Here is a 24,311-nt window from a genome sequence, read left to right as displayed (position 1 = left end):
AAATGTAATACATTAACATTAATATAATCTTAAAATTAGCAAATAATCACGAAATTAATGGAAATGGCGAAGAAAAACAAAATATTAAATTTTAAGGTTACTTAAAATGATATTGCATATGTACATACTTCTAATTGGTTTAATATCTTGGTTTGCATTAACTTGTGGCAATTCTACGAATCAAAGCATAATAAGATAATGATACTCGTTAATAATAAACACACACACACAGTTATTATACAATTATAAATATTCAGTTGAGTATTTTACATAGGTTGAAAGAATACCATAAACGCGTTTTAATATTTTATGTAAAAACAAAGAAACTATTAAAAATTATCTTTCTTATTTATTTTCGATTATATTTTTGAATATTGAATGAAGACGTTTTAATATGTATCTATAAATAAGTAAGAGAAATGACACTAAATCATTACATCTTGATTTATACGTTTTGTCCATATTTCATAATTTAATGTGAGCATAAATATAATTATCTTCATTCATTGTAATCTTTTACTAAATATTTCATAGATGTGAGATATGCCTCATAAAGAAATGAAGCTTTCAAATTTGAGCTATCAAGAAGTTTACGTGAAAAGATTTGAATATTAGCGGTAAAGTCGCGCATATATTTGTATGTAAGACCAGTTTATTTCAATCAATTACTATAAAGTGCCTTGAACATTCTGCACTTAAATGCTTACGTGTATACAATATTTGGAACATTTGAGAATTCCGAATAATATATGGCCTTTTGCGATCAAAAAATTTCGGAGAAAACAAGGTTGGAGATCGAAGATTCCCATGAATAAAAATGTATATGGTACCTCTATATCTACTGGTCTTACCCCTACTCTTTATCCAATTTCAGACGAATAGAATAAGGTCTGTTCGAAAGGCGGTGAAGAAATATCCAATCAAATGTTGCGTAGTATCGTTGTGTTCAGGATGTTGCTCACAGAACCAAGATGGCATCCGAAACTGGTACAAGTATCGTGTCAAATGAGCGATGTGATGTAAATAATACAATTCAGCAAGTATTCGAGCCGCTACGAAGGGAAATAACCAACGTAAAAGTGTCCAGAACAGCGTGGAAAAGTGTTATTAAAGAGACAAACGAGTTTTCAGACGATCTAGAGTTACATTCGATCAGGACGCCCACGATTTTCTCTACAGCGTCATCGTTTAATGCAAACACGGAAGGGAAAGGATTACAGAGAAACGTGAATTTCATGAGCTCTTCTGGTGATGTGGAAGAACGTACTACCTACAAACTTGCTATCAATACTACATTACGCGTACCATCCTTGGAAGCACACAGCATGTCTAATCAAAGAAATGAGTTGGACAATGTTGCATGCCATGCAGAACAGCCAAATGGTAATATCGTTTATTATTATTTAGTGTCGTACAAACACGTACATTTCTATGATGAATTCATTAAGTAAATCACACATTAACAATTATTTTTAGCATCCTATTTATATTGATCCTTGTGTTATTATTGTTTATAACTTGTCTAACAAACTCCTACGTCAACACATAAAATTCCAACTAAAATTTAAACAATATTAGTTGATAATTGTATGATATATCATACGAATTTTATTTAAATGTAAATGGATCTCTTTTAATTGTTTATATAAGAAAACCTATGGGGACATTAAACATTAAATATAAACATAAATCGTATTTTATATAGTATTCTCCATGGTATATGTAATTTATAGTTGTATTCTAAATCTTTTGATGTTTGTTGTAGGGAATCCCGATCACTGCAATAATGAATTATTGAAATCTAAAATAGAACCAGTTCAACATGCTATTCATGTATGTATATGTTTATTCATTATTTGTATGAACTGTTTTTGAGAATACATAACACTGAATTTATTAAATGTTGAAGTTATCTTTATTAGGTCGATTCAGCATGTAACAAAGATACAACACTATCAGGAGGGGTACACGCAGTATCCACAAAATTAGAAGGCTATGTAAATTTGGAAACTACTAATACACCTCAATTAGGAGAAAGTCCTCAAAGCAGTGGTGAAGTGATTAATAGTCCTAGAAGTCCAGACTATCCTCCAAGAGTTTCCGACAGTCCAAATAGTCCGGATACAATATTTCCCAGCAGTATGACATCAGCAATAGCAACGCCAACTGTTATAATGGATACAGCAACGTACAATGAAGAGAATACAGATGATTTAACTACTAAAGCTAACAAGAATATGATGCCTTATTCATTTTGTGGACAGTTACAGAAAACTGAAGAGCAAGTTTCTATTACACAAGTACAATCGAACGAAGAAGAAAAGAGAGATAAAGAAGTTGATATTGTTCATAGAGATATAAAAACAGAGATTGTTGAAGTGAAAGTAGAACAGACAGATCCTCAAGAACAATTAGATGTTAAATCGGATTGGACTACTAACAGTGTTACTACCACAATAGTTGAAAAAAATGATCCTGCTCAGTCTCACAATAAAGTAGTAAATTGTATTAGTTCTACGTCTTCGGGTTCACATTCAAAATCATACTCATCATCAAGAGATAAGCGAAACAAGGAGCATAACGAGCGACGAGTTTGTTCACGTTGTTATAAACGTAGCAAAATAAAACGGGCGAGCATTGGAGTGCAGTGCAAACGAGATCGTGGTATGGTCTCGTTAAGTTCTAAGCCCGTGTCTCATGCATTCTCAAAATCTACAAATGAAAATCTCAGGTTAAACTTGCAAACGAAGAATTATAAAATGCTTCACAATCCACCACTTAAAAGTGAACTACTCGAAGGCCTAAAGTACAAGAAATTTATTCATATAGAAACCTATCCTAATGGTGGTGCAACTGTTGTGCATATGTATCAAGATGAAATTGATGTATTGTCACATGAACAAGTAGAAGAATTAGCTCAAGAGTATTTCAAAGTATGTATAACAATAGTAATTAATAATATAAAACATTGTATTTGTTTTTAAACAAGGTAAAAACATAAGAAAATACTTTGATTTTATAGGTAGTTTTTGGTGAAGATGAAAATGGAAATGCACATCATGTTATGGGTATAGTACACAATGCTGCTGCATATCTTCCTGACTTGTTAGATTATATGGCAGACAACTATCCTACCCTAACTGTTAAAAATGGCGTGTTAGGACGAAACAGTGACATAGAAACTACAACTATGGCTCAGTACAAAGATCAAGTTTGTAAAGCATATAGTAATGGAACTGTTAGGTATGGGCCCCTACATCAAATAAGTATCGTAGGAACTGTCCATGAAGAAGTTGGTGGATATTTTCCGGATCTACTACAAAAGCTAGAAGAAAACCCATTTTTAAAACTGGTGAGTACAACTTTACAAGAAACACATTTTATTATTTTGTATCAAATACTTGATCACATTTCTCTTATATATGTGTTTAAAAATGTATTTGTTATATATCTTTAAATTCTATAAACATTCATAAAAAAAGATATATAACAAGTAAGATGTGTAACTTTTAATTTAAGACTATGCCTTGGGGTCCACTGTCTGTTGTGAAGATGGATACACCTCAAGAATCAAATGATGGTCCAATCCTATGGATCAGGCCAGGAGAACAACTAGTTCCGACAGCAGATATAAATAAAAGTCCTTACAAAAGACGTCGAACAGGAATTAATGAGTTACGAAATCTACAATATTTACCTCGTCTTAGTGAAGCCCGTGAATATATGTTTGAAGATCGCACTAAAGCTCATGCTGATCACGTGGGTCATGGATTAGATAGAATGACGACAGCTGCAGTGGGTATATTAAAAGCTGTTCATGGTGGACAACCTTCGGAGTATAATAGGATTACGAAGGACGTTGTGGCATTCTACGCTGGTGACTTTCCTGAACTAGTTGAGAAATTACAACTGGATCTTCATGAACCACCGATATCCCAGTGTGTACAGTGGATCGAAGACGCTAAATTAAATCAATTGCGTAGACAGGGTATTCGCTATGCGAGAATAAATTTATACGACAATGACATATACTTTTTACCGCGCAACATTATTCATCAGTTTCGAACGGTCTCAGCGGTTTCAAGTGTAGCTTGGCACGTAAGATTAAAACAGTATTATCCAGAATCACAGCACAACGCGAACATTAGGCACACACGCGTTGCAAACGATTCAACCCATCGTATAAAAGAAAAGAAACCTTTAGAAGCTGTGAGTATAGCGGACGAGCAGAAGGAGAACACGAATCGTCAACGAGTAGAGCAGAAACATTCTATCGACTCGCTTGAAGAGAAGAAAGCGAAGGAAAGAGCTGCTGAATATCAAGGGAACTTGAAGAAGTCAGATCAACATGGAAAGCGTAAAGAGGACCGTAAAAACAGAGACCATACAAGACATTCTTCCGTATCAAGTAAAAGAAGAGAATCCGAAGAAAATAATGATAATTGCACGCATCTTTTTAGTAACAAATCATCAAAAAGTAGTTCAGTGGAACAGAAACAAAGCAGTGAGAAGAGAGATGATAAGAGGTCCGAAAGGAGACACGAAGACCGTCGCCGGTCAAACGATAAATCCAGTCACCATTCTCATGGCAGTAGCAGTCATTCTGGAGATAAGAAGAAATACGACTGCAGTAGTCACAAATTAGATCATCACCGTCACCACAACCGATGTAGCAGTAACACCACATCCAGCAAGGAGAGTATTTCACCGGCTATTGAATCGAAATCTGTCAGCAAATTTAGTAGTTCAAGTTCTCTGACTAAGGAGAGTAAAAGACGTTTAAGTTCCTCGGACCTGTGCCCATCGGAGCACGATACAACCTCGGATTGCAACGTTGTCATTCTTGAACAAGACATATTGGCGCAGCGGCAGTTAATAGCGCAGACGTATGCGACGGAAGTTGTCGACAAGGCTTTAGAAATTGCTATTTACAAATCAAAGACTGATGTGGAGGAAGTTTGCCAGTCTTTGCGAACCGGTGTCGCCGAGGCTTCAAAGGAGGTATTAGAAAAGATACATAAAGAAAGTTTTGAAATCGCCGAACAGAAGTACAAAAATGATATATCAAAATTAGAGCAATATTGTCAATTACTGGAGATAGAAACAACATTGGCGTTTACGTCCAAAATGGAGTGCGCAACCGAGAACGCAGTAAAAGCATTAATCGAGATGGCTGAAGACGAAGCTAAGGAAAGATCGAAGAATGAAAAAGTTTGTGCGGCGGCTGCCAGTAATTCATCCGAGGAGAATTCATCGTCCGCAGTGAAGATTACTAATTCTTCTTCTTGTTCTTCAATTGTATCTACATCTCCAACAACAGAAAGCGAAAGGCATAGCAGTAATAGTAGGAATGGTAGCAGTGACGAAAACTCATCGAAATTGCCATCAGATTCTCATTCGTCGCATTCCGAGTCCAAGAGGAAGCATAGGGACGACAAAGATAGAAATCAGCGACACATAGATAGAAGGGATCGAGACAGACGCGATAGAGAACACAAAAAGCACCGCCATCGGAGTCCATCGTCGTCTCAACGTAAATCAGATAGTAAAATTGGAGAAAGTAGTAGTAAAGAGGATCCACTGAAGATCATTACCCTGCCTAGAGATTATAACGTTTCTAATAAAACTAGCGATCGCACGGATAATAAAGATAGTGAAAGGAAATCTGAGAAAAGGAGAGAGAGGCATCACAGTCATGGGAGAGATGGTCAAAAGAAATCGTCGAGCAATCATTCGTCAAAAGACGATTCGGGATCGAGTCGTTCTCATTCATCGAGTTCGAATCACAAGAGGAAGTCTAGTTCATCCGAGGAGCATAATAAGGAACCGAAGAAAGCGTGTATCGAAAAGGATGTTACGGGAACGGCAGAACAGAATACTCTTGACAGTACATTAAGTATGATAACAGTGACAACAGTGGCTCAATCATCGACGACAAGTACTGTCGTGCCAACAACGTGAAAAGGTGAAATTTGTTTTAAGTCGTAGTACAATCTGCTCGTTAGAAGAAAGAAATCTGCGTGCAGTCCAAGTCACCCGTCGACGGTGTTGCACGCATCGACTCTAATTGATTTGGATGTAGTAGTTTTGCGTTATATATCCAAGTTTACAGAAATATGAGATGTGCACCAATATACAAAGTATGGTAAAAACAAAAGTGTATCAGACTTTACCAAAGTAAAGGTAATTGCCGTGTTATATCCAAAGACCAGTTAGAACTTTTACCAATCAAGGATTTGCTATATCATCATTTTCATGCAATTATACACAGCGCCTTAGTCTTAACAAACAAAACAGAAAACGGGGGAAAGAAAAAAGAAATTACAATTGTGAAAATGATTATTGTCTGAAAGCATTTTCTGATACAGACTCGCAAAAATTATTTTGCTATATAAAGTCTCTGAGCGTCTCGCACACACTGCTGAGTATGAAAGCGAAAAAAGTGAGTAGATATTTATAGAATAGGTGACCAATACGATGTGTACAAAACAAAATTTGTACAAATTTGTGATCAGAAATTAAACGGTTAGCACGTTAGTGCTGTACATTGTATATAGATTAATACATTATTCAGAGAATCATTTTGCAGCGAAACATGTTTAAGTTATATACATATGTACATATATAAATGTATGTATGCATGTATGCGCGTATGTTTGTATGCATGCCATATGACTATATATACATATGTATACAGTATACACGTATACCTACAAGTTTATGTGATACCTATGCATGTATATGTATATATACACATGTATATGTATGTTCATAATGGAAAGAGAAAGTGTAAATGTAAATTATTTATAATTTCACTGAACATTCTGCGTGAGTTGAAGGTTTTGGTTTATTTTGCAGTTTATCCTTATCCATTTAATAAGATGAAAGTTCTTAACACCGACATTATCGTTAAATACTTTAATAATCGGAGATCTTCTGTATATTTAAACTATTTAAACTTCATATTTTATTAATAGACGACAGGGGGAGGACGATATCTTATGTACTGATTGAAGAGTGAGAGAAACACATTGTGGTTCTGAAGGGTATGTATTGACGAGGTCACATGTGCGTGTTTTCATGTCTCCCATGAAAAGTCCAATTGTCATAATGTATTGCTGGCGAAACACTATGTACTAGTACTTTTCTATTTAAACAAATTTTATTTATATGACAAAAATGATGAACGTATGAGCATCGATAAACAAATGTGCATAGACATATATGCATGTATACACAACACACACACACACACACATACATATATATATATATATGTATGTATAATATTAATCTTTTGTGTTATTGATATTTAGTTTACTTAATAATCAACCCCTGATACGAACAAGTTGTTTCAACAACTTCGTCGCAATCTTTTAATACTTCCTCCACTCGAGTACAATAAAAGTGAATAGCTTTGAGGACTTGCATGTACTAGTAAAGTATGAGCATTTGGCCGTGTAGATTTGTGCATATACATTGACACTAAAGAAAATTATGTCCCATCTGTATAACATTAGTTTCATCTAAATATACTAAATTTAAATCATTCATCTAAATTACGTGATTTCTAATTAATATGTATCAAATTACAAAAATGTAATGTCCGAAAGTAAAATATTTTGTTATAATACATCGCATTTTTCTCTCATTGCACTTATTAAATTTTTTAATTATAATAATTTTCATTGTACAAATATTTAAAAATTTTATAATCTTTATTCGAATATCGGTGTTTAATAACGGCGATTTTCAGCATTTTTTGCATTATAATATTGTGAATAATGTGGAAAATGCATATATGCACAATCTATGCAACCAATGGGCCCAAAAAGGTTGAATGTACAGCAGTTGATGTAAAAAAAAGCAACCGTGGGACACACTAATGTCGCAGAATTCTCATTAACAATACGCCTTTGAACAGAATAATAACTAAACAATAAAGATCTGATTGATAATTGAAAACTAATTACAATTCATTTATACGTATTTTATTCTATCAGATGCATGGCGTGAGCATTTATTGAAGACGTACGTACAGCGGTTGTCTTCCAAAATGGACCAAATTTAAGAAGTCAAAGTATGCACTAGTTTCCAACATGAAAAGTCTTCTCAGTTTTCTTGTTGCGATTCTAATCTTATTATTTAAAATAGACTCATCAAATCTTTACATTTTCAATATGGATATTTTTATATTATTCCGTTCGCAATATGCAGTTTCTTTATTTATATGTATTCTTTAAATTTAACTTTATATTATCTTTCGCGTATGATACTTTTACTTCATTTGCATCTGCTAATTACTCTGAATAACAAGTACTTAGTTTTCAACTATCTCGCAACTTTTTTTCCAATTTCGTGACAAAACACTACGTGAATGTCTTATAAATGTAGACACAGGTGTGTGTATAATACAAATAGTGCGAACGTTTCGATTAGTCGCGACACAGACAATACATTTGTTTTTATAAAAAAAAAATGAGAAGACTTTTATGATTGTTAGAGGAAAATCAGAAAATTGCTATAAAACCAAAAAATATAGGTGCTGGACATTGAATACAGTGAATTTTAAGGTGCCTTTACTCTGTTCGCCGCAAAGAAACTACCAATAATCAATTCGTGACCACGAATATTATTTCCGTTAATACCATTCAGAGGATTATTAATAATCCTCGATTTTTCGCAGTTATCGTACACTTTGGTAATTTCTCGATTATTATTAGTTTTTCGCGAATGAGTGGACGGAACACAAAATGTACAAGATTACGTTATTAATTTAATTTAAGCACGAAAAACACGTTCTATGTACACAAATTCAAGAGACTCAGTATTAGAGTTTTCGTTACATATAAAGGATTGCTTCAAAGTTAAGCCACTTTCAAAATATCGACGCCACGATTAAAGAGAAGAAACATGAAGCAAATCGAAAATAATTTACCTTACTATACGAATATTGCGATTCGAAATCAATTCATTGCGTTATTTCAGTGTAATATGCATACGTACATAGAACTTCCGTTGTTCTCCGAATACGAGTAATGGAGATTTAATATGTATTCGTAATATCTTATCTCTTCCAATTTTTTGCTCGATATAAATGCATGCGATGCGACAATTCAGCAATTCATTCGATTAATTTGATCGAATATCTTTTATTTTCTGGTGCGATTTTTATATATTCTGCTTACATGAGCAATTTTTATTGAATATTATACATCGCTTCTTTTAGAAGAACAAATATTAATTGAAACGAACCTACTCCAATTTGTTTTCGATTAGAAAAACCAGAGTTAAGTACATTACGATGTAGATATAGTTTTATACGAATATTGTACATTGTATAATACCGTATTTAAAAAATGTGAGCAGTATATACAATAATGTAATGTTTGAGAAAATTGTTAAGTATAATTTGGTTGATTTTGTCGATCTAATTGGCTGATGTTTCTACTTAACATCTACCTAGCAACGCCATAATGGAATTCGGATTTTTTAGTTTATTTAACTATCGTTTTAATGATTGACACATTTTCGTTGGTTCGCAAGGATAAATATTACACGCGAAATAGTTTAATTTTACGATTCTTGTAACATATTTAATAGTATTCTTGAGTTGTTTTTACGAGAATCATAGGTATGTGTGAACGCACGTGGATGTCATGTGCAGTATATGAAGATGAACATAACAGTGACTGAGCGAAGCTGATTAACAAATTGAAAAATATGCGATATTAAATTACTCTGTATATTTGTAAATATTCGATAAGTTCTATGTCAGAGTAAATACGGATAAAGAACGACACAGAAATCAGATACTCATTTGTAAAGAAATCAGTACAGGGGATATACACAATAGTTAGCACGGAATTTAAGGATTATTGCTATTGATGCTAGACATGCTATAATTATACATAATAAAGTATACTATGTTGATCTTCTAAAAACCGTAAAAAATTATGAATATAGTAGTATGTAGTTTTACATATTATACCTGTCACATGTGTAGAAGTTGCATTCCACGTCTAAGTTTTTAAAGAAACAAATAAATTACTTTTGATCAAACATGGCGATTTCATTTCACCAAACTTATTCTACTAAATTAAGTAGACTTAAATTGCATTGCAGAAGTTAATATATTCTAAAACGTTTCTCATTTACAATAGTAATTGTAATAAATCAGTAATAACTTTTAAATATAAAGGAGAAGGCGTAATGAATCTTTTTTTGTATATTATGTTCAACAACGTTTATTTCATTTTAATCGAAACGATGAAGTGAATATTAGCTGCCACAATTTGTTTCTATGATTAATACATTTTCTAATGAAGAAAAATAAATGATAAACATTTTTATTTTCAGAACTATTGTAAATAGATATATATATATATATATATATATATATGGTCCTGTAAAATACAAAATGAACCAATCAGAGAACAGTCACGTGTGGATCTGTAATTGTGTTACGACACGTTCTAATTTAAATTGAGCAGATAAAAGAATAGTTTGAATAAATTTTGAATGCAAATGCTGCAATACATATTTACAAAAGCATAAAACAATTTCAAAGTTATACAAAAATCATGAAAATCGCATTGAACCTTTCTCTTAATCAAATGATAACAATAAATGATAAAGCTGCTTTGCAATACTAGGTCGGTATTTATAGACAACCCGTATGAAAGTAATAATGAAAAAAGCAACTTTACTTCTATACTTTGTCGCATATATTGATGTGTATATATATTTGCTGAAAATAATGAAGTAAGTTTATTTCTAAACTACATACTGGAATCGATTGATTCGATAAAGATTCTACATAATCCTGCAGTTGTTATCTACATTCTATAATATGTATACAGTGACCTACTCTATCCAGAAAGCTTTTTTCTTGAATTTTTTATCAGTAGCTTGACCTATAATGTGATATACGCTTTTGCATTCATTAACTAATTTTTTAAAATACTATTTTATTATAGCTTCCACAATGAACACACACACATATATGTAGTTTCTAGAAAGCACCGTTGACTTATCACGTGACAATACAGCCATGCATCCTTTACTCAACATGGCGACCGGCAAAGGATTTGCAATCGTTTTTCGACCAAAAACTATTAGTTTAATCAATAGTAGTACAGTAAATAAATTGTCGTGTGGCAGTGTACAAAGATGTAGCACATGTCACCGGTCCATTGCAACAATTACGTTGAGTGTCGGTAATTGGAACACGAAGAAACCAGGAAAAAGTAATGTATACTTTTACCACGAAGAACGCAGATTACATCACGCATTTTTACGATAATCTAGTTTTCATTTTTAATTTATCAACGTATTAAATTAGTTACGACATCGCAGAACAATCTCTTACTTATAGTTATGCATATTTTCACGAATGTCTTACAGTTTCTTTCTTTAACGGAGAACCTTTTGAAGTAAAATCTAACCTTATTTTTTACATGCTTTCCCGTTTCAAATAGTCATATTTGTTTACAACTATCTGAAGAGAAATTAACATCCCTTAGCTAATTTAATACACGTTAATATAATTAACACTTATTGTTGAAGTGGTAATTCATCATTAATAAAATTAGTTGTTCAGAATTTATAAGAAAATAAATATAAAATAAGTATTAGTCTTTTATACACATTGTTAATCATTCAACCATGACTTATATTCGATAGTTTATCATTTCATGACATAATATATTTATTTAGAATAATTTGTTATCATATTTTAATGTTAATATATAAGTATATAAAATTTAATAAGTATGAAACAAATGATATTTTAAATGTATTTCTAGATGAGATACAGTCTTTTATTCAGACACAAAGAAGTATACATACCACAAATCGTCTTTTAAAACGTAATTATTATGAGATATTGGGGATATCTAAGAATGCATCATCAAAAGACATTAAAAAAGCTTACTACCAGTTAGCTAAAAAATATCATCCTGACACAAACAAAGGAGATCCAAATGCTAGCAAAAAGTTTCAAGAGGTTTCTGAAGCATATGAAGTATTAAGTGATGACACTAAAAGGAAGGAATATGATACATGGGGTGCTACATCAGAACAAATGGGAATGGGACAGGCAGAAGCTGAACATGCCAAGAACTTTGGCCAAAATTTTCATTTTAGGTCAACTATTAATCCAGAAGAATTATTTCGAAAAATATTTGGAGATGCTAATTTTCAAGGTGGTGCATTTAGTGACTTCGAAGATTTTACTGGATCAAAGTTTGGCTTTGGTGCAGCTCAAGAGGTATATACAAACACTAAATTAAAAAAAATGTAGAATATCAGTTATAGTAAGTATACATATATATATATATATATATATTGAGCATTAATATTTTTGTAACTTTCTGTTTAGGTTATTATGAATTTAACATTTTCTCAAGCTGCCAGAGGCATAAATAAAGATATTGAATTGAATGTAGTAGATATATGCCCAAAATGTTCAGGAAGCCGATGTGAACTAGGAACAAAATCAATAAAGTGTCCACATTGTAATGGCACTGGAATGGAAACAATTACCACGGGTCCTTTTGTAATGCGTTCTACTTGCCGTTATTGTCATGGTACTAGAATGAGTATTAGGTTTCCATGCAATGAATGTAGTGGGAAAGGCCAAACGGTGTGAACATTATCCATTTATTTAGTCTAAAATAATCATTAAGTGGATTTTGTCATAATGCATATACGTTATTTCAAACAGCTGCAACGTAGAAAAGTAACAGTTCCAGTTCCTGCTGGTATTGAAGATGGTCAAACAATTCGGATGTCTGTGGGCAACAAAGAAGTATTTGTAACATTCCGTGTGGAGAAATCAAAATACTTTCGAAGAGATGGTGCAGACATACATACAGATGCTCAGATCTCATTGTCACAAGCAGTACTTGGTGGCACAATAAAGATAGAAGGCGTTTATGAAGATCATACTGTACAAATTCAACCTGGTACTTCATCTCATACGAAAATTAGATTGACTGGCAAAGGCTTAAAGAGAGTGAATGGGACAGGATATGGTGATCATTATATACAAATTAAAGTAGCAATACCTACAAAACTAAATGATAAACAATTAGCAATACTCCAAGCCTATGCAGAAGTTGAAGATGATACTCCTGGCAGTATATATGGCATTACATACAAAACGGATGGTAAGAAGCAATAAATTTTCATTCTAAAAATTATATAATTAAAGTTAATTAGGCATACAGAAAAGGCACTGTGTTAATGTTCACAGTATCTTTTCTTCATTAAAAGTTCTTTATGTCTTTCTAATATACTAAATAGTATTATAATATATATATATATTATAATATATTAAATATCATTATATAAAATTAGACTTGTGTGTCGCTTGAGTTTCTTTATGTGTACCTGCCCTTGCTAATTAAATAAAGATATTAAGATTCATAGATGCGTTTCATTGACGTTTAATAGAAATAAATTGCTCGTGTTTGAAAAATAAGTAATATTAACAAGAAGTTTTTCACTATCTAATCTGGTCTTCATTGTATATTTTGCAACAAATATTTTTCACAATGAACTATATGTTCTTTTAGGCATGGCAGGTCCGAAGATAAAAACTCAAGCGAGACAGAATATAGACAACGAAACATCTAGTGAAAATGATGGTATATTTACTAAAATTAAAAGAGCTATATTTGGCTAATTGAAATATGAAATGGTGAGTAGATGTGATAGGATATTTTTAACTTAAAATATTTTATCATATTTTTTTCTTTTATCTTTTATAGTTTTCTGTATCGTTTTAAATAGAAAAATCATTACATTCATCTTCGTGTTTACTCTTCGAATAAAATAAATTTTTTTTTTAATTATAGGTACAAAACAAAGTTATATTGGCCCGCTGAATTTAGTTGAATCTATACGAATAGCATTAGATCATGCAAATAATTCTGACAAAGAGTCCACGTCTTATGAACCCAAAGGTCCAGGAGATGAAACTCTAAATGATACCACAAAAAAAAGCAGTGCTTCAAAAAAAGATGTCAATGAAAAACGAAGACAAGGAGTATCTTAATCAATTAGATTTCTCAATTGTTAGACAAACATTCGTTTACTTAAGTCGTGAAATAAATAAAATCATAAGTTCGTAAACATAATTGTGCTAAAATTATCGATGAATTTAAAAAAAATGACTTTAATTTGGTAGTATTAGGAAATGCTGTTCACTGGTAGTGTTACTGTATAGTTGATTTATATATATATATGAATCTATTAATAATACAACTTACCAAATAATTATATTGATAGGAAGACAAATAATATGGTCATCAAAACATTTACGTAATTAGTCTCGGAAATTGCTTTCTTACAAATTATGTGGAACTATTACGTACTTTACTGTGTAATTAAACCAAAACAAATATATATGTATAATAATTCTTAGTAACATATATACATATGTCGTTGTTTGTAAATAGATAATACATAATTCGATAAAATACAAGCACTTTATTAATGAACTGACCATTTTTATGTGTACATATGTAGGCAATTATTGCTAAAGTTATATTTCCGAAGATTTTTGTTATTAACTTTCCTGCAGTTTTCATGTTAACAAGATCTCGAAAGTTGAAAATTTTATTTTGATATAAAAATGGAATTATAATAAAACTATCTTAAATGTTGCATACGTTAGTATACTGTCTATACTTGTTTATATATTCTGTTCTACTTAGTGTTTGAAGAATTACAAATTTTAATAATGAAAAACAGTAAATTTTATGGTTTAAAAACATTGTATGACATAATAATTAAGGATGTATTAGAATTTACTATTTTTTATTATTATGTTAACTTACTATAATCAAATTTCTATCAAGGCTTATCTATGAACTTTAACAACAGATTTTAGTTCAATTGTTTTGTTTTATTTTTCTATAACAAATGATATATTTAAAAAGTAGAACATTTTTAACTAGATACAATTTAAACTAAACAATAGTAATGACTTGAAAGAAAAGTTTGAATTTGCTATAATTAGGTTCTTCGTTATTTTAATTAATTTCTTATTTAAATATAAGATAAATATACAAAATTTGTATACAAAAATAATTAAAATAATGAAAAATATTACTGTCTTTTTATAGTAAGTGAAATAATAAATTTAAAAGATGGTCTGTACAAACATTTTTTTTAATTTTTCAAATCTGTATGGTATATTAACAAGTATTCAAAATTACGAAACATTCATTCAAAGATACGAATCCATTCTATAAAAGTATATAGAATTGAATTGAAGTTATTTTTGTTTATTTTGAAAGAAATTATAATAAGTGTCTATTTAAGCTTCAATCAGTAGACCATATTTCAAACCGATATGAGTCAAGTTTTGTGTAGCTGATACACGCAGCACAGCTAGTGCAACAGCAATAATAGTAACTGCACCTTCTAGATAAAGTCCGTACAATATTCGTACGTAACCGAGTATTGTTGATAAACCACCAGCGGCAGTAAAATCTAGAGGGAAGAGAATACTTGCTGCAAATGGCCTAGATCGAGCCACTCCAAAGCATAGAATTCCCATTAGGTAGTAAGTGGCTGGAAAACAAATATGGAGTAAATTTAAGTGCACGACTTTTCTTACGAGCCACTGTTTATGGGTTTTACATATGTGTATTTCTACTATACACAGTTACACATACATATATGTATATCACATGAATCAATGTGATGTTAAAATGATGTAAGCTATATACACACCGATAAAAGGCGAGTACATTAATCAAACGGAAAATAACATTGAGCTATTTATCAATGACGATTTGAAGATCATTCAAAAGTAAAACGGAAGCGTATCAACGGAGGAACTTTTAGTTATCTAAAAAATCCATTATCCAGCAAATATGTAAGAATTTGCTGGAAGAGAATTCAAAAACGTATGATTCAGGTGCAAGAGTAGGACCCATTACTGTATTCAGGGGATAGTGCGGACGCGAGGGGCGCTCCTATAACGCCGGCAAATGGAAACACTTGTACTCAAGTGTGCGTCCCGCCAGGCGTCCTACTGTTCCTCATCTCGCCAACATGTGCCCGCCGATTGGCTCTTCGTTTCTCCCACTTTCCCTTCCTGGCAGGGAATAGCATAGCGTCACTGATTCTAAGCAGTCTAATAAGAAGCCTGGAGGGTGGGCGTTCTAATAGGACGGTGTCCCGTTAATTTTCGACACTTTGCCTTCCCTGTCTCACTTATATGTGGGCCGTCAGGCGGCCCATCGCTTTTTCCACTCTTCTCGCTGGGACTGCAACGGGTACCCGTACAGAACTGATTCTCTACGTAAGGCGTGATGTGGTGCGTTTTAGGAACCGCATCGCGTAGTAGAAAAGAACTACAACCACCCGGTAGTCCGGCCAGGTAGTCTCGGCGAGAAAGGTGGGGAGAAGCGAAGGATTGCCTGATGGGCACGTGAAGACGAGACACGGAGAAAGGCAAGTGATTCGTATTGGCACCGCTGTACGCTACTCAGGATTTTAAAAAAATGCCAAATAAAATTATCCCTTATGTAGGAGGTTTGCCATTTTGTAACAAATACTAACTATTTTAGAAATCGACATGAAATTCGTCAGTTCACGATGAAACAGAAAATACAATAATAATTGACAAATTTATTCTCAGCTTGACAATTATTATAAATTGTAGAAAAACGAAACATCTTTGTCTAAAAATATCCATGTCCAAAAACATTGAAACACTGCAGCGATCGACTATCCGTTACATATAAGTCCTAGAAAAATGTTCGGATAGACAAAATAATGTTAGCGGGTGCAGTGCGAAAATGATTTTAAAGCATCGGTCCGAGAGCATCAGTCGATGACTGGACTGGGCGGTGATGTTCTCCTGATCGTCGATGACTACAGGGCACACGAGTTACCATCCGAGCTTTTAGGGGATGCCGCGTTTAATGTTTTTCATTCTACCGTCAATCGTGACGTCGCATATGCGACATGTAGATGCTATCTACCTACACGATTGAACGAACAAAAGAATGTTCCATTACCAACTACTGCAGAGTCGAGATTCTGCGTTGAAGCTGTTTAGTTTTATATCGATTATGATATTAAAGATTGCGTTGACCTTTCTTACGAAACGTGGATGGAGATCTGGCCGAAGTAATTGATTCGAAAGAGTTCGGAGATTATACTCTGTGGGAGACTATTGAGATGATAATAGTGCATAGATCGAGAAAAACGTTGAAGATATTAGGGAGAGTGAGAGTCAAGAAGATGGTTTTGTATTTTTTCTTCCGAATAATTCGACTAAGGTTCTTTTTACTCTCCACCTATTCTAGGAAGTTAAACGAAGAAACGTATCTTTCAGCTATAGTCAAACGGCGGAGACAAATTCAGCTGTTAGAATCTTAGACCACATGGTCTAGGGTTGAACTTATAAAGCAGTGAATTAATACTGCAACAGTTCCTTATTCTCTGCCTATACCGTGGACTACTCGTGGATTGTACGTAGCAGTTTTTCTCTACATTTCATACTTTGGTACTTTGGACTCTCTGCGATAACATCAATTCAATGTTTACAATATAAGTCCATTCTTAAAAGTGTTTCTACCAGTTCGGGTCAGTATAAATAGTATGTATTATTAAACTTGTTGTGATAGGAGTTGTCTGCAGATATGTATATTCCGCGACAAAAATAACTGTATAATTTGAAGCAGTGGTCATGTATGTTTCCTAGACTAAGATATTGATCGTATTTTGTGAGTCTAGTAGTAAAGACCGTATCGTACGAAATCATCATGGAGTGTATGCGGATTACGAATCCATCAACCTTCCTATACATTTCTAGGTCGACTATGTTGCGTAACGATCAAGGTTCTCATATTTGACGGCATCCGGATGTTTGTGCTTGTCGGGCGATTTGAACGTAAAAAATTTTACTATAATGTTAACAAAAAGAGTCGTTCTTTACTGCGTGTTTAGTTATAAATAAAACATCGCTCATTTTTTCGCAGTCGTTAAAAACCTTTGCAAACTTTGCAAACGTAAACACAATCTAATTTGTTTTTAGTTTCTTATATGTTTAAGCGAAAAGGGAAGAAATATCATTGTTCAAATTATTTTTCGTTTAACGGTGCTCGTTGTTGGTGGGCGTTCTCTGATCAACTGATAACTGCGACTTTTGAAACTGTCGAACTCGTAACTGCGACTTACATTTAGATTTATGACACACGTGACCTAATGGTATACAATGGTACGTTACACCATAGTATTGTAGCAGGAATTATCAAATGTCACATTCGAACGAGATATTTTCGTTCTCCACCCAAAGTTGCAAATATCTTTACAAATAGAACTTCTTTGTGCACACCGTGTTTGGTAATCCTTAATTAATAAACGTGTCTAAACCATAAATTTGATGGTACGATAAAATAATTACCTATGCAAACGAAAGGGAATATTTTAACCCATCTTGGTACCGGCAACAAATATTTCAGCTCTTCTTCATCGTATCTTGCCTTCTCTCTAGATATGGCATATCTTTGCAATCGTAATGCTAGTATAAGACCAATATTCATGACTAAGAGGAAATGTGCAGGTGTTCCGATTGCCGCGAAAATAACAGTTATTGTTCGGCCAGATGTAGTACGTGGAACTGGGGCACCGAAACCTATAGATTAATGAAATTAAATGAATATTTGTCGAGTTATTCGCGATATGGAAGGGATAGAAGTTGATTACCCAAAGTAGTAAGGAGTGAGATAGAAAAAAGTATACAGCCAGGAAACGTCCAAAGTTGCCCGCTATTTCCATTTTCGCCATATCCGGCGTTAACAGCCATCAGTAGGACCTTTTCGTGTTTCAGTACGTACTGATTTATTCTACTGGCCCAAAGGGGTTCTAGGTCCTCTTCATTCTCGGTACGCAGCTGTCTCAGCTCTGTTGCTAAACCAACTGCTATTTCTCTTTGCATATTCTTTAATTTGATAACTTGTTCACGCTCCCGTGGCCCTTCGATCGCGCAAAAGGCAGCTGCACCCACGACAGCCCAAATGGAGAGCAGCCAGGTCAACCCTATAGCAAATTGTATTTAACAGAAGGTGCTATAATTGCTAATTCAATGGACGAAAGGATTAAAAAGCTGGTGTTTACCGAACAAAGAGAGCGACAATCTTCCTAAAAATCTAATGTGCTTCCATATTTTTAAAGATTTTTTCGTTGGATTCCTCGAGTCTTCTTCAACAATGTCCTTGACGGACGGGAACGCCCGCAATCGTAATGGTAGACCAACTATAGTTTGAACGGCTATCGATGATACTGATTTCTTAAATTCTACTGATGATTTATGCTGCGACGAGAGTTCTTCCGAAACTGTCGTCGGCGAATCTAGAAGCAACAAATTAAATTATTAACCTACCATGGAGGAGAATCTGTCATTCTTTCTTTAATTAGGAATATTCTGTTTGCCCCATAAGTAAACACAGAACAATATTAGATATTCAAAGAAGTACTCTTATCCTCGGCATTGCTTCTTTGATATTGAAATATATCCTAATGAAAAGAAGATTAAGAAAGGTTTTCAATTAGGATATTGCTAGTACTGTGTTCGTTGTTTTACTCATGTTTTCTTTTTTCAATCATTGTAATTGCGTTATCGACTAAAGTCTCGAGCTACTATACGCGCTAGCTATTACTTTATGCATGCGCAGCTATGTTTCAAAAGTGGTAAACGTAGTCTCGATCATATCGATTTCCAAGCTACGTACATTTTATCAATACTCACTACCGTTATCATTTTCTATTGTTATTATTTCTCTATTTTCTATTTACTATTTATTTACTGTCACTTGCTGTCATTTTCTTTCCTGATCCTTGAAAGAAAATCTGCTCTACAGAGCAAGCAAGTCCATTGGCAAGCCACATACTCTATTTAGAAACAATCAGATCGTGCTGATGTATCATTTTCTATGTTTAACCTGTTAGAAAAAATCAAGCGACTCACTGGCTGTTAAACGGCTCTCCGTACGATCATCTATTTCCTCAATGTAAAAAGGAATTGTTAGTTTTGGTGAAAATGGCGTAAGTCAGGCATGAACGAGTCGCGGTCCGTGGGCCAAATCTGACCCATAGCTCGCCTCTCAGGCAGGTCACGCGACACGAGAAACGATATGACATTGTTTCTTCTGTGCTCTATGCGAGGCTGTCCATGTATGTGTAGCAATATGTATGGAGTAGTATAGTGGAGCTTGCGGTCAAAATGACTCATCCATGTTTGACATAAGGTGATTGATTCAATGGTAAGAAGATGGGTCAGAAATTTTAACCAGAGACAGTCGATTAACAGGAGATTCATAATTTCGCCACTTTCTCCTCATTTCTTAAAATTCTCTTAAGATTTTAGTCAAATTCGAAGTTTATTCTATTCCACAACGCAGAGGTACGTCGCTGCGACAAGTGCCTCAAAAATAGGGGAATAAAAGCAAATATTGTATTCCTTTTATACAATTGGAGCTGACTTTTCTGGACACGTCTCGTACACAAGACTTTGCGTACTGGATACTAGATCCACCAGATGGGTAAGAATAACTGATTTTTTTATTTTGCTACTGAAACTACCACCTGCTACTAAAACATTCATTTGTCTCCGCGTACATTACTGTCTCCAAAACGGTTCTAAAACCAGACAAATGGCGCAGTGAAATCACTGAAAACCTTAATTTCGGTACTTCTAGTGTCAAGTAACAGGTGATTGAACAGAAATCGATGCTCATACCGATCACGCAAACAACATCGTTATCGTCGTCATCGTTCCGTTGCCGTTCCGTCATCGTGATACGAAATTCGGTGACGCGGCGACGGAATTGGTCCTTCGGCTTGGGGTGAACCAGGTTATTACGAGTTGAACGTTGTATCCTGCGAACCCTGGTAACCCTACGTCCTTTCGGCACATGTCGCCCACGAGGACACGTGAGCGTGGCCAACGGAACACGTGTCAACTTCGCAACATCTACCACGTCACTAAGGGGCGACGGTGCACCCTTGAGGCTTGGTGGCGCTGGGAAAAGAGGTACGTCCATCGACGACGGTCAAGTTGACTTCAACTACAAATTACAATACAATCATGTATGGTAACTTTTCTTGGGAACACCGAGCCACCCCCGATTTCGATTATTTCTGAAACCTCCTGCGTTCGTCAGCCCGACACTCAATTTAGACTTCTCTACTTATTATTTAACCTTTAACCACTCACACCTGTTATTTATTTCATAATTGGATTGATTAGCATTTCTTCGTCGTTAACACTAAACCTACCAAGCAGTAATACTAACTGGCATGTACTGTTTCACAAAAGTGAGAAGACCGAATTTATTTAGAATTTGTAAAGTTTTTATTATAAAACTTCCTCCAATAATATAACTTATTCAAGCGTTTCCCACGAAAGAGTCTCGGAACTTTGCAGAATTGCAAAATAAGAAAGCGGTCACTTTGACCGCGGTAGATTTAGTGTTAATAATATCCCTGATAGAACGAAACAATATTTTTTTTTGCGTGTCTTCATTTACTGTTATTTCTAGACCTTGATAGAACAGAACAATTCAATTTTGCAAGCACTGCGTTTTTATTCTATTTTTTGACGAATTTTATTGGAGCATATATTGTAACAAGTTGTACGAAGTTTGTCATTGCTGTAAAACATTGATCACGTTGGAGGTTCTAGTGCTATTGTTAACTGCTTGCACTAATTGTAAGATCTCTTTCACAGCTACGTCGATTAGCACTTGTTTGTCATTAATCTACACAAGAAAGAAAATATTCATTGTCTGTCTATGTAACTGTCGAGGTTATTTGAAAGGAAAGATTGAATTTTATTTACTTTTAAAAGAAATGATTAACATCCACATTTATAATAGATTATGTTCGAAATCTGCATCGAATGTTTGTAAATGTATACATCCCTGTTAAACACCTTAAGAAATATTTCGGAAGTACGTACCTCGCTATTCATTTTTCAGTCTCGAGATGAGCGTAGCTATTGAATTATTATACTAAATTGTGGATATCCGAAAAACAGGATTCGCGTTCACAATTTCACATCAAGTTCCATCGTACTGTTAATTGCTAAAATAGCAAATGTTTAATTTAGTTGTGCTGCAATCAATTTTGGATCCTACATGTTTTTTACCATTTGATCTCTAACAAACGATTATATGAATATCAATTGTACGATTAACGACGTAGAAAAATAAATTCTTTTCGATGTGTCTTTCACTGTGTATAATTGAAATTGAGACCCGCGGTGTGTCCCAATACAAACAAGAAACACGTTGCCAATCTATTTTAAATATCGTTTAAAGAGTGCCAACTATTGCGCGTAGCATAATTAGTCAATCTCGGTGTTGTATCGATACATGTATCTAAAGTGGACACTTAGCATAAAAAGATAAACCTCATGTACATATTCATATACCTTCGAACAGTAGCTACGTATCATCAATTTACAAACCGTTATCTGTATATTTTAATTCGTTAACAATTGTACTTGTAAATTCAATTTACATACAAATAAGAATCTTGGAATGCTTCGAAACCATCGGTCTGAAATCATACTCTGACTCATGGCAAGCTAGATACACGCTTTCGTACGGAACAGAAAACTAATCTAACTTCTGTATCATACTTGAGGGATACCTATCATGGGAAATTCAAGAACATCGTATGTAGGTCAACCGTAAATCGTTTAATACGCCCAACATTCAGAATTCCGGCAGCGTCGATCCGGATGAAATATTCCAATTACAAGTCTAATTTAAGTTACGGTCGTTTATAAATTTCTAACATCCTCGCACCTATAAACTGTGGTAACTCGTAAAATTGAATGATATAAATCTACGTGTCTGTAAATTCGTATTTAAAATCGCGAGTTTTGCACGAGCAGACCACAGCCAAATTATCAGCATATAAATCAGATTAGAGAACATCTGGTCGAATTGAATTGAACGCGCATAAACTGGAATAAGAAATGATCGAAACAAAGAAACGAAACAAATAGATTGCCCGCGGCAAGAAGCAAAAAAAAAATATCAAATTGTAAGCCGAAGTAGCACCGGTTACGAAACTTCCTGCGAACGTAGCGCACGAGACTTAGCAACAAACTCAGATGTTTGCTGTTTCTGCTAGTATCCGTTTACATAACGTTATACGTTCGCGGTATGAAAATTAACAGCTTTTCCTGAGAAATGAACGGCACTAACATTTTTAGAGCCCCGCGATCTCTAACGACGAACATTCGAGTTGCGAAATCGGGAAACCGATAAGATTTTGGTCAAGGGTCACGAACAATGTGCGAATCGGAGGACGCCGCGCCGTTTACCCGTCGCCTTTTCCTCTGCGAACGATCGTTGAACCGTACGTCGTACTTTGACATAACCTCTGTTGCACGAATCGGGAGATAACATTTGTTCCCACGTATAGTACGACACTTTTTTTCACACAGCGATGATTTTTTCGCCGCGCCAAACACTGCGCGCAACTGTGAGAACGATTTGCACGCCGGCCACAAAGTGGAACGGAGAACCGAACCGTATATCCGCGGCTCGTGAAACAGAATATCCAGAGCCCGTGCTTGCTCTTCGATCAATTTGGAAACTACCGGGTCTATAGAATTGAATTTTAATAGATTTGGCGCGTTGCAGTCGCGGCGTGAGTCGCGTTGGCGCAAACGGGCATCCCATCACACCGTTGCGATACACTAAAATTAGAATGCAGCCTTGGGATTATAAAGGCTTTAAACGGCATTTCTGGTGTTTATTATAAATTGAAAGCTGCTCGTACACTTCGATCAAACCTGTATCCATCGCGTGTGCATCTAACATACTAGCGTGTGCACCATGTGTCACACGAATGACGCGATTGCGAATTCGGAGATCCGCCCTCGGTCTTCCCAAAATGGTTTCTATAAGCCTCGAACTGGAATTTAGTAATTAAAAGAAAATACTGTTATATTCAATAATTGATATCATAGGACGTCACTTATGATGTTGCCTGTGGAATAGTTTGTAGATATTTACAAAGATAACGCTCACCTAATAAATGTATCAATAGTAATAAAGACTCCACGGGTTCTCAGTAATTTGGTTGTTTCTTTTGAGATTATTATTTAACGTTCATCACACACATCCATTTTCTGTCGAGGTATAATCTTTGTCACGAAAATGAGCAGGAAGTTGGAATGTTTTTACAATTATGTATTTCGAGGTATATTTAGCACAATTCTCGAACAGTATTAATGCAAATGGAGCTCGTTACAATGCATCAAG

At 34.3% G+C, this 24,311-nt stretch overlaps 3 protein-coding genes and 1 long non-coding RNA gene across 9 annotated transcripts; 3 read left to right on the top strand and 1 right to left on the bottom strand.

The window, feature by feature from the left end:
- The first annotated feature begins 910 nt into the window (after positions 1-910).
- On the top strand, positions 911-10,062 carry LOC117229645 (uncharacterized). Its single transcript, XM_033486250.2, has 5 exons — positions 911-1,383; positions 1,766-1,833; positions 1,923-2,933; positions 3,023-3,352; positions 3,520-10,062. Exons 1-5 carry the CDS (start codon positions 972-974, stop codon positions 5,959-5,961), a joined length of 4,263 nt encoding a protein of 1,420 aa, XP_033342141.2. The 5' UTR covers positions 911-971; the 3' UTR covers positions 5,962-10,062.
- Positions 10,063-11,035: 973 nt separating this feature from the next.
- Positions 11,036-14,507, top strand: LOC117229646 (dnaJ homolog l(2)tid, mitochondrial). Of its 3 annotated transcripts, none has more exons than XM_076520048.1 (5): positions 11,036-11,249; positions 11,808-12,271; positions 12,383-12,646; positions 12,728-13,172; positions 13,581-13,707. In XM_076520048.1, the coding sequence occupies exons 1-5, from the start codon at positions 11,054-11,056 to the stop codon at positions 13,688-13,690; spliced, it is 1,479 nt and encodes a 492-aa protein (XP_076376163.1). In that variant the 5' UTR covers positions 11,036-11,053; the 3' UTR covers positions 13,691-13,707. The 3 variants fall into 3 exon arrangements, with proteins under 3 accessions (XP_076376163.1, XP_033342143.2, XP_076376162.1); XM_076520047.1 differs by lacking the exon at positions 13,581-13,707 and adding an exon at positions 13,863-14,507 and having other exon boundaries at positions 11,039-11,249; XM_033486252.2 differs by lacking the exon at positions 13,581-13,707 and having other exon boundaries at positions 12,728-13,431.
- Positions 14,477-23,657, bottom strand: LOC117229648 (uncharacterized). 4 transcript variants are annotated; one of them, XM_033486259.2, is made up of 7 exons: positions 22,463-23,657; positions 21,989-22,113; positions 20,768-21,095; positions 19,147-19,380; positions 18,736-19,068; positions 18,434-18,664; positions 14,477-15,585 (listed from the first exon to the last, which is right to left on the bottom strand). In XM_033486259.2, exons 3-7 carry the CDS (start codon positions 21,069-21,071, stop codon positions 15,329-15,331), a joined length of 1,359 nt encoding a protein of 452 aa, XP_033342150.1. In that variant the 5' UTR covers positions 21,072-21,095; positions 21,989-22,113; positions 22,463-23,657; the 3' UTR covers positions 14,477-15,328. The 4 variants fall into 4 exon arrangements, with proteins under 4 accessions (XP_033342150.1, XP_033342146.1, XP_033342145.1 ...); XM_033486255.2 differs by having other exon boundaries at positions 23,333-23,657; XM_033486254.2 differs by having other exon boundaries at positions 23,366-23,657.
- On the top strand, positions 20,031-22,259 carry LOC143259139 (uncharacterized). Its single transcript, XR_013032937.1, has 2 exons — positions 20,031-20,570; positions 20,727-22,259. It is a non-coding gene; the product is annotated as an uncharacterized LOC143259139 (long non-coding RNA).
- Positions 23,658-24,311: the final 654 nt, after the last annotated feature.

The sequence above is a fragment of the Megalopta genalis genome, chromosome 3 (genome assembly GCF_051020955.1).
Source record: "Megalopta genalis isolate 19385.01 chromosome 3, iyMegGena1_principal, whole genome shotgun sequence".
In the NCBI taxonomy this organism is placed as follows: Eukaryota; Metazoa; Arthropoda; class Insecta; order Hymenoptera; family Halictidae; genus Megalopta; species Megalopta genalis.
The sequence above is the reverse complement of the archived record's forward strand: the minus strand, read 5'-3'. Positions and strand labels throughout refer to the sequence as shown.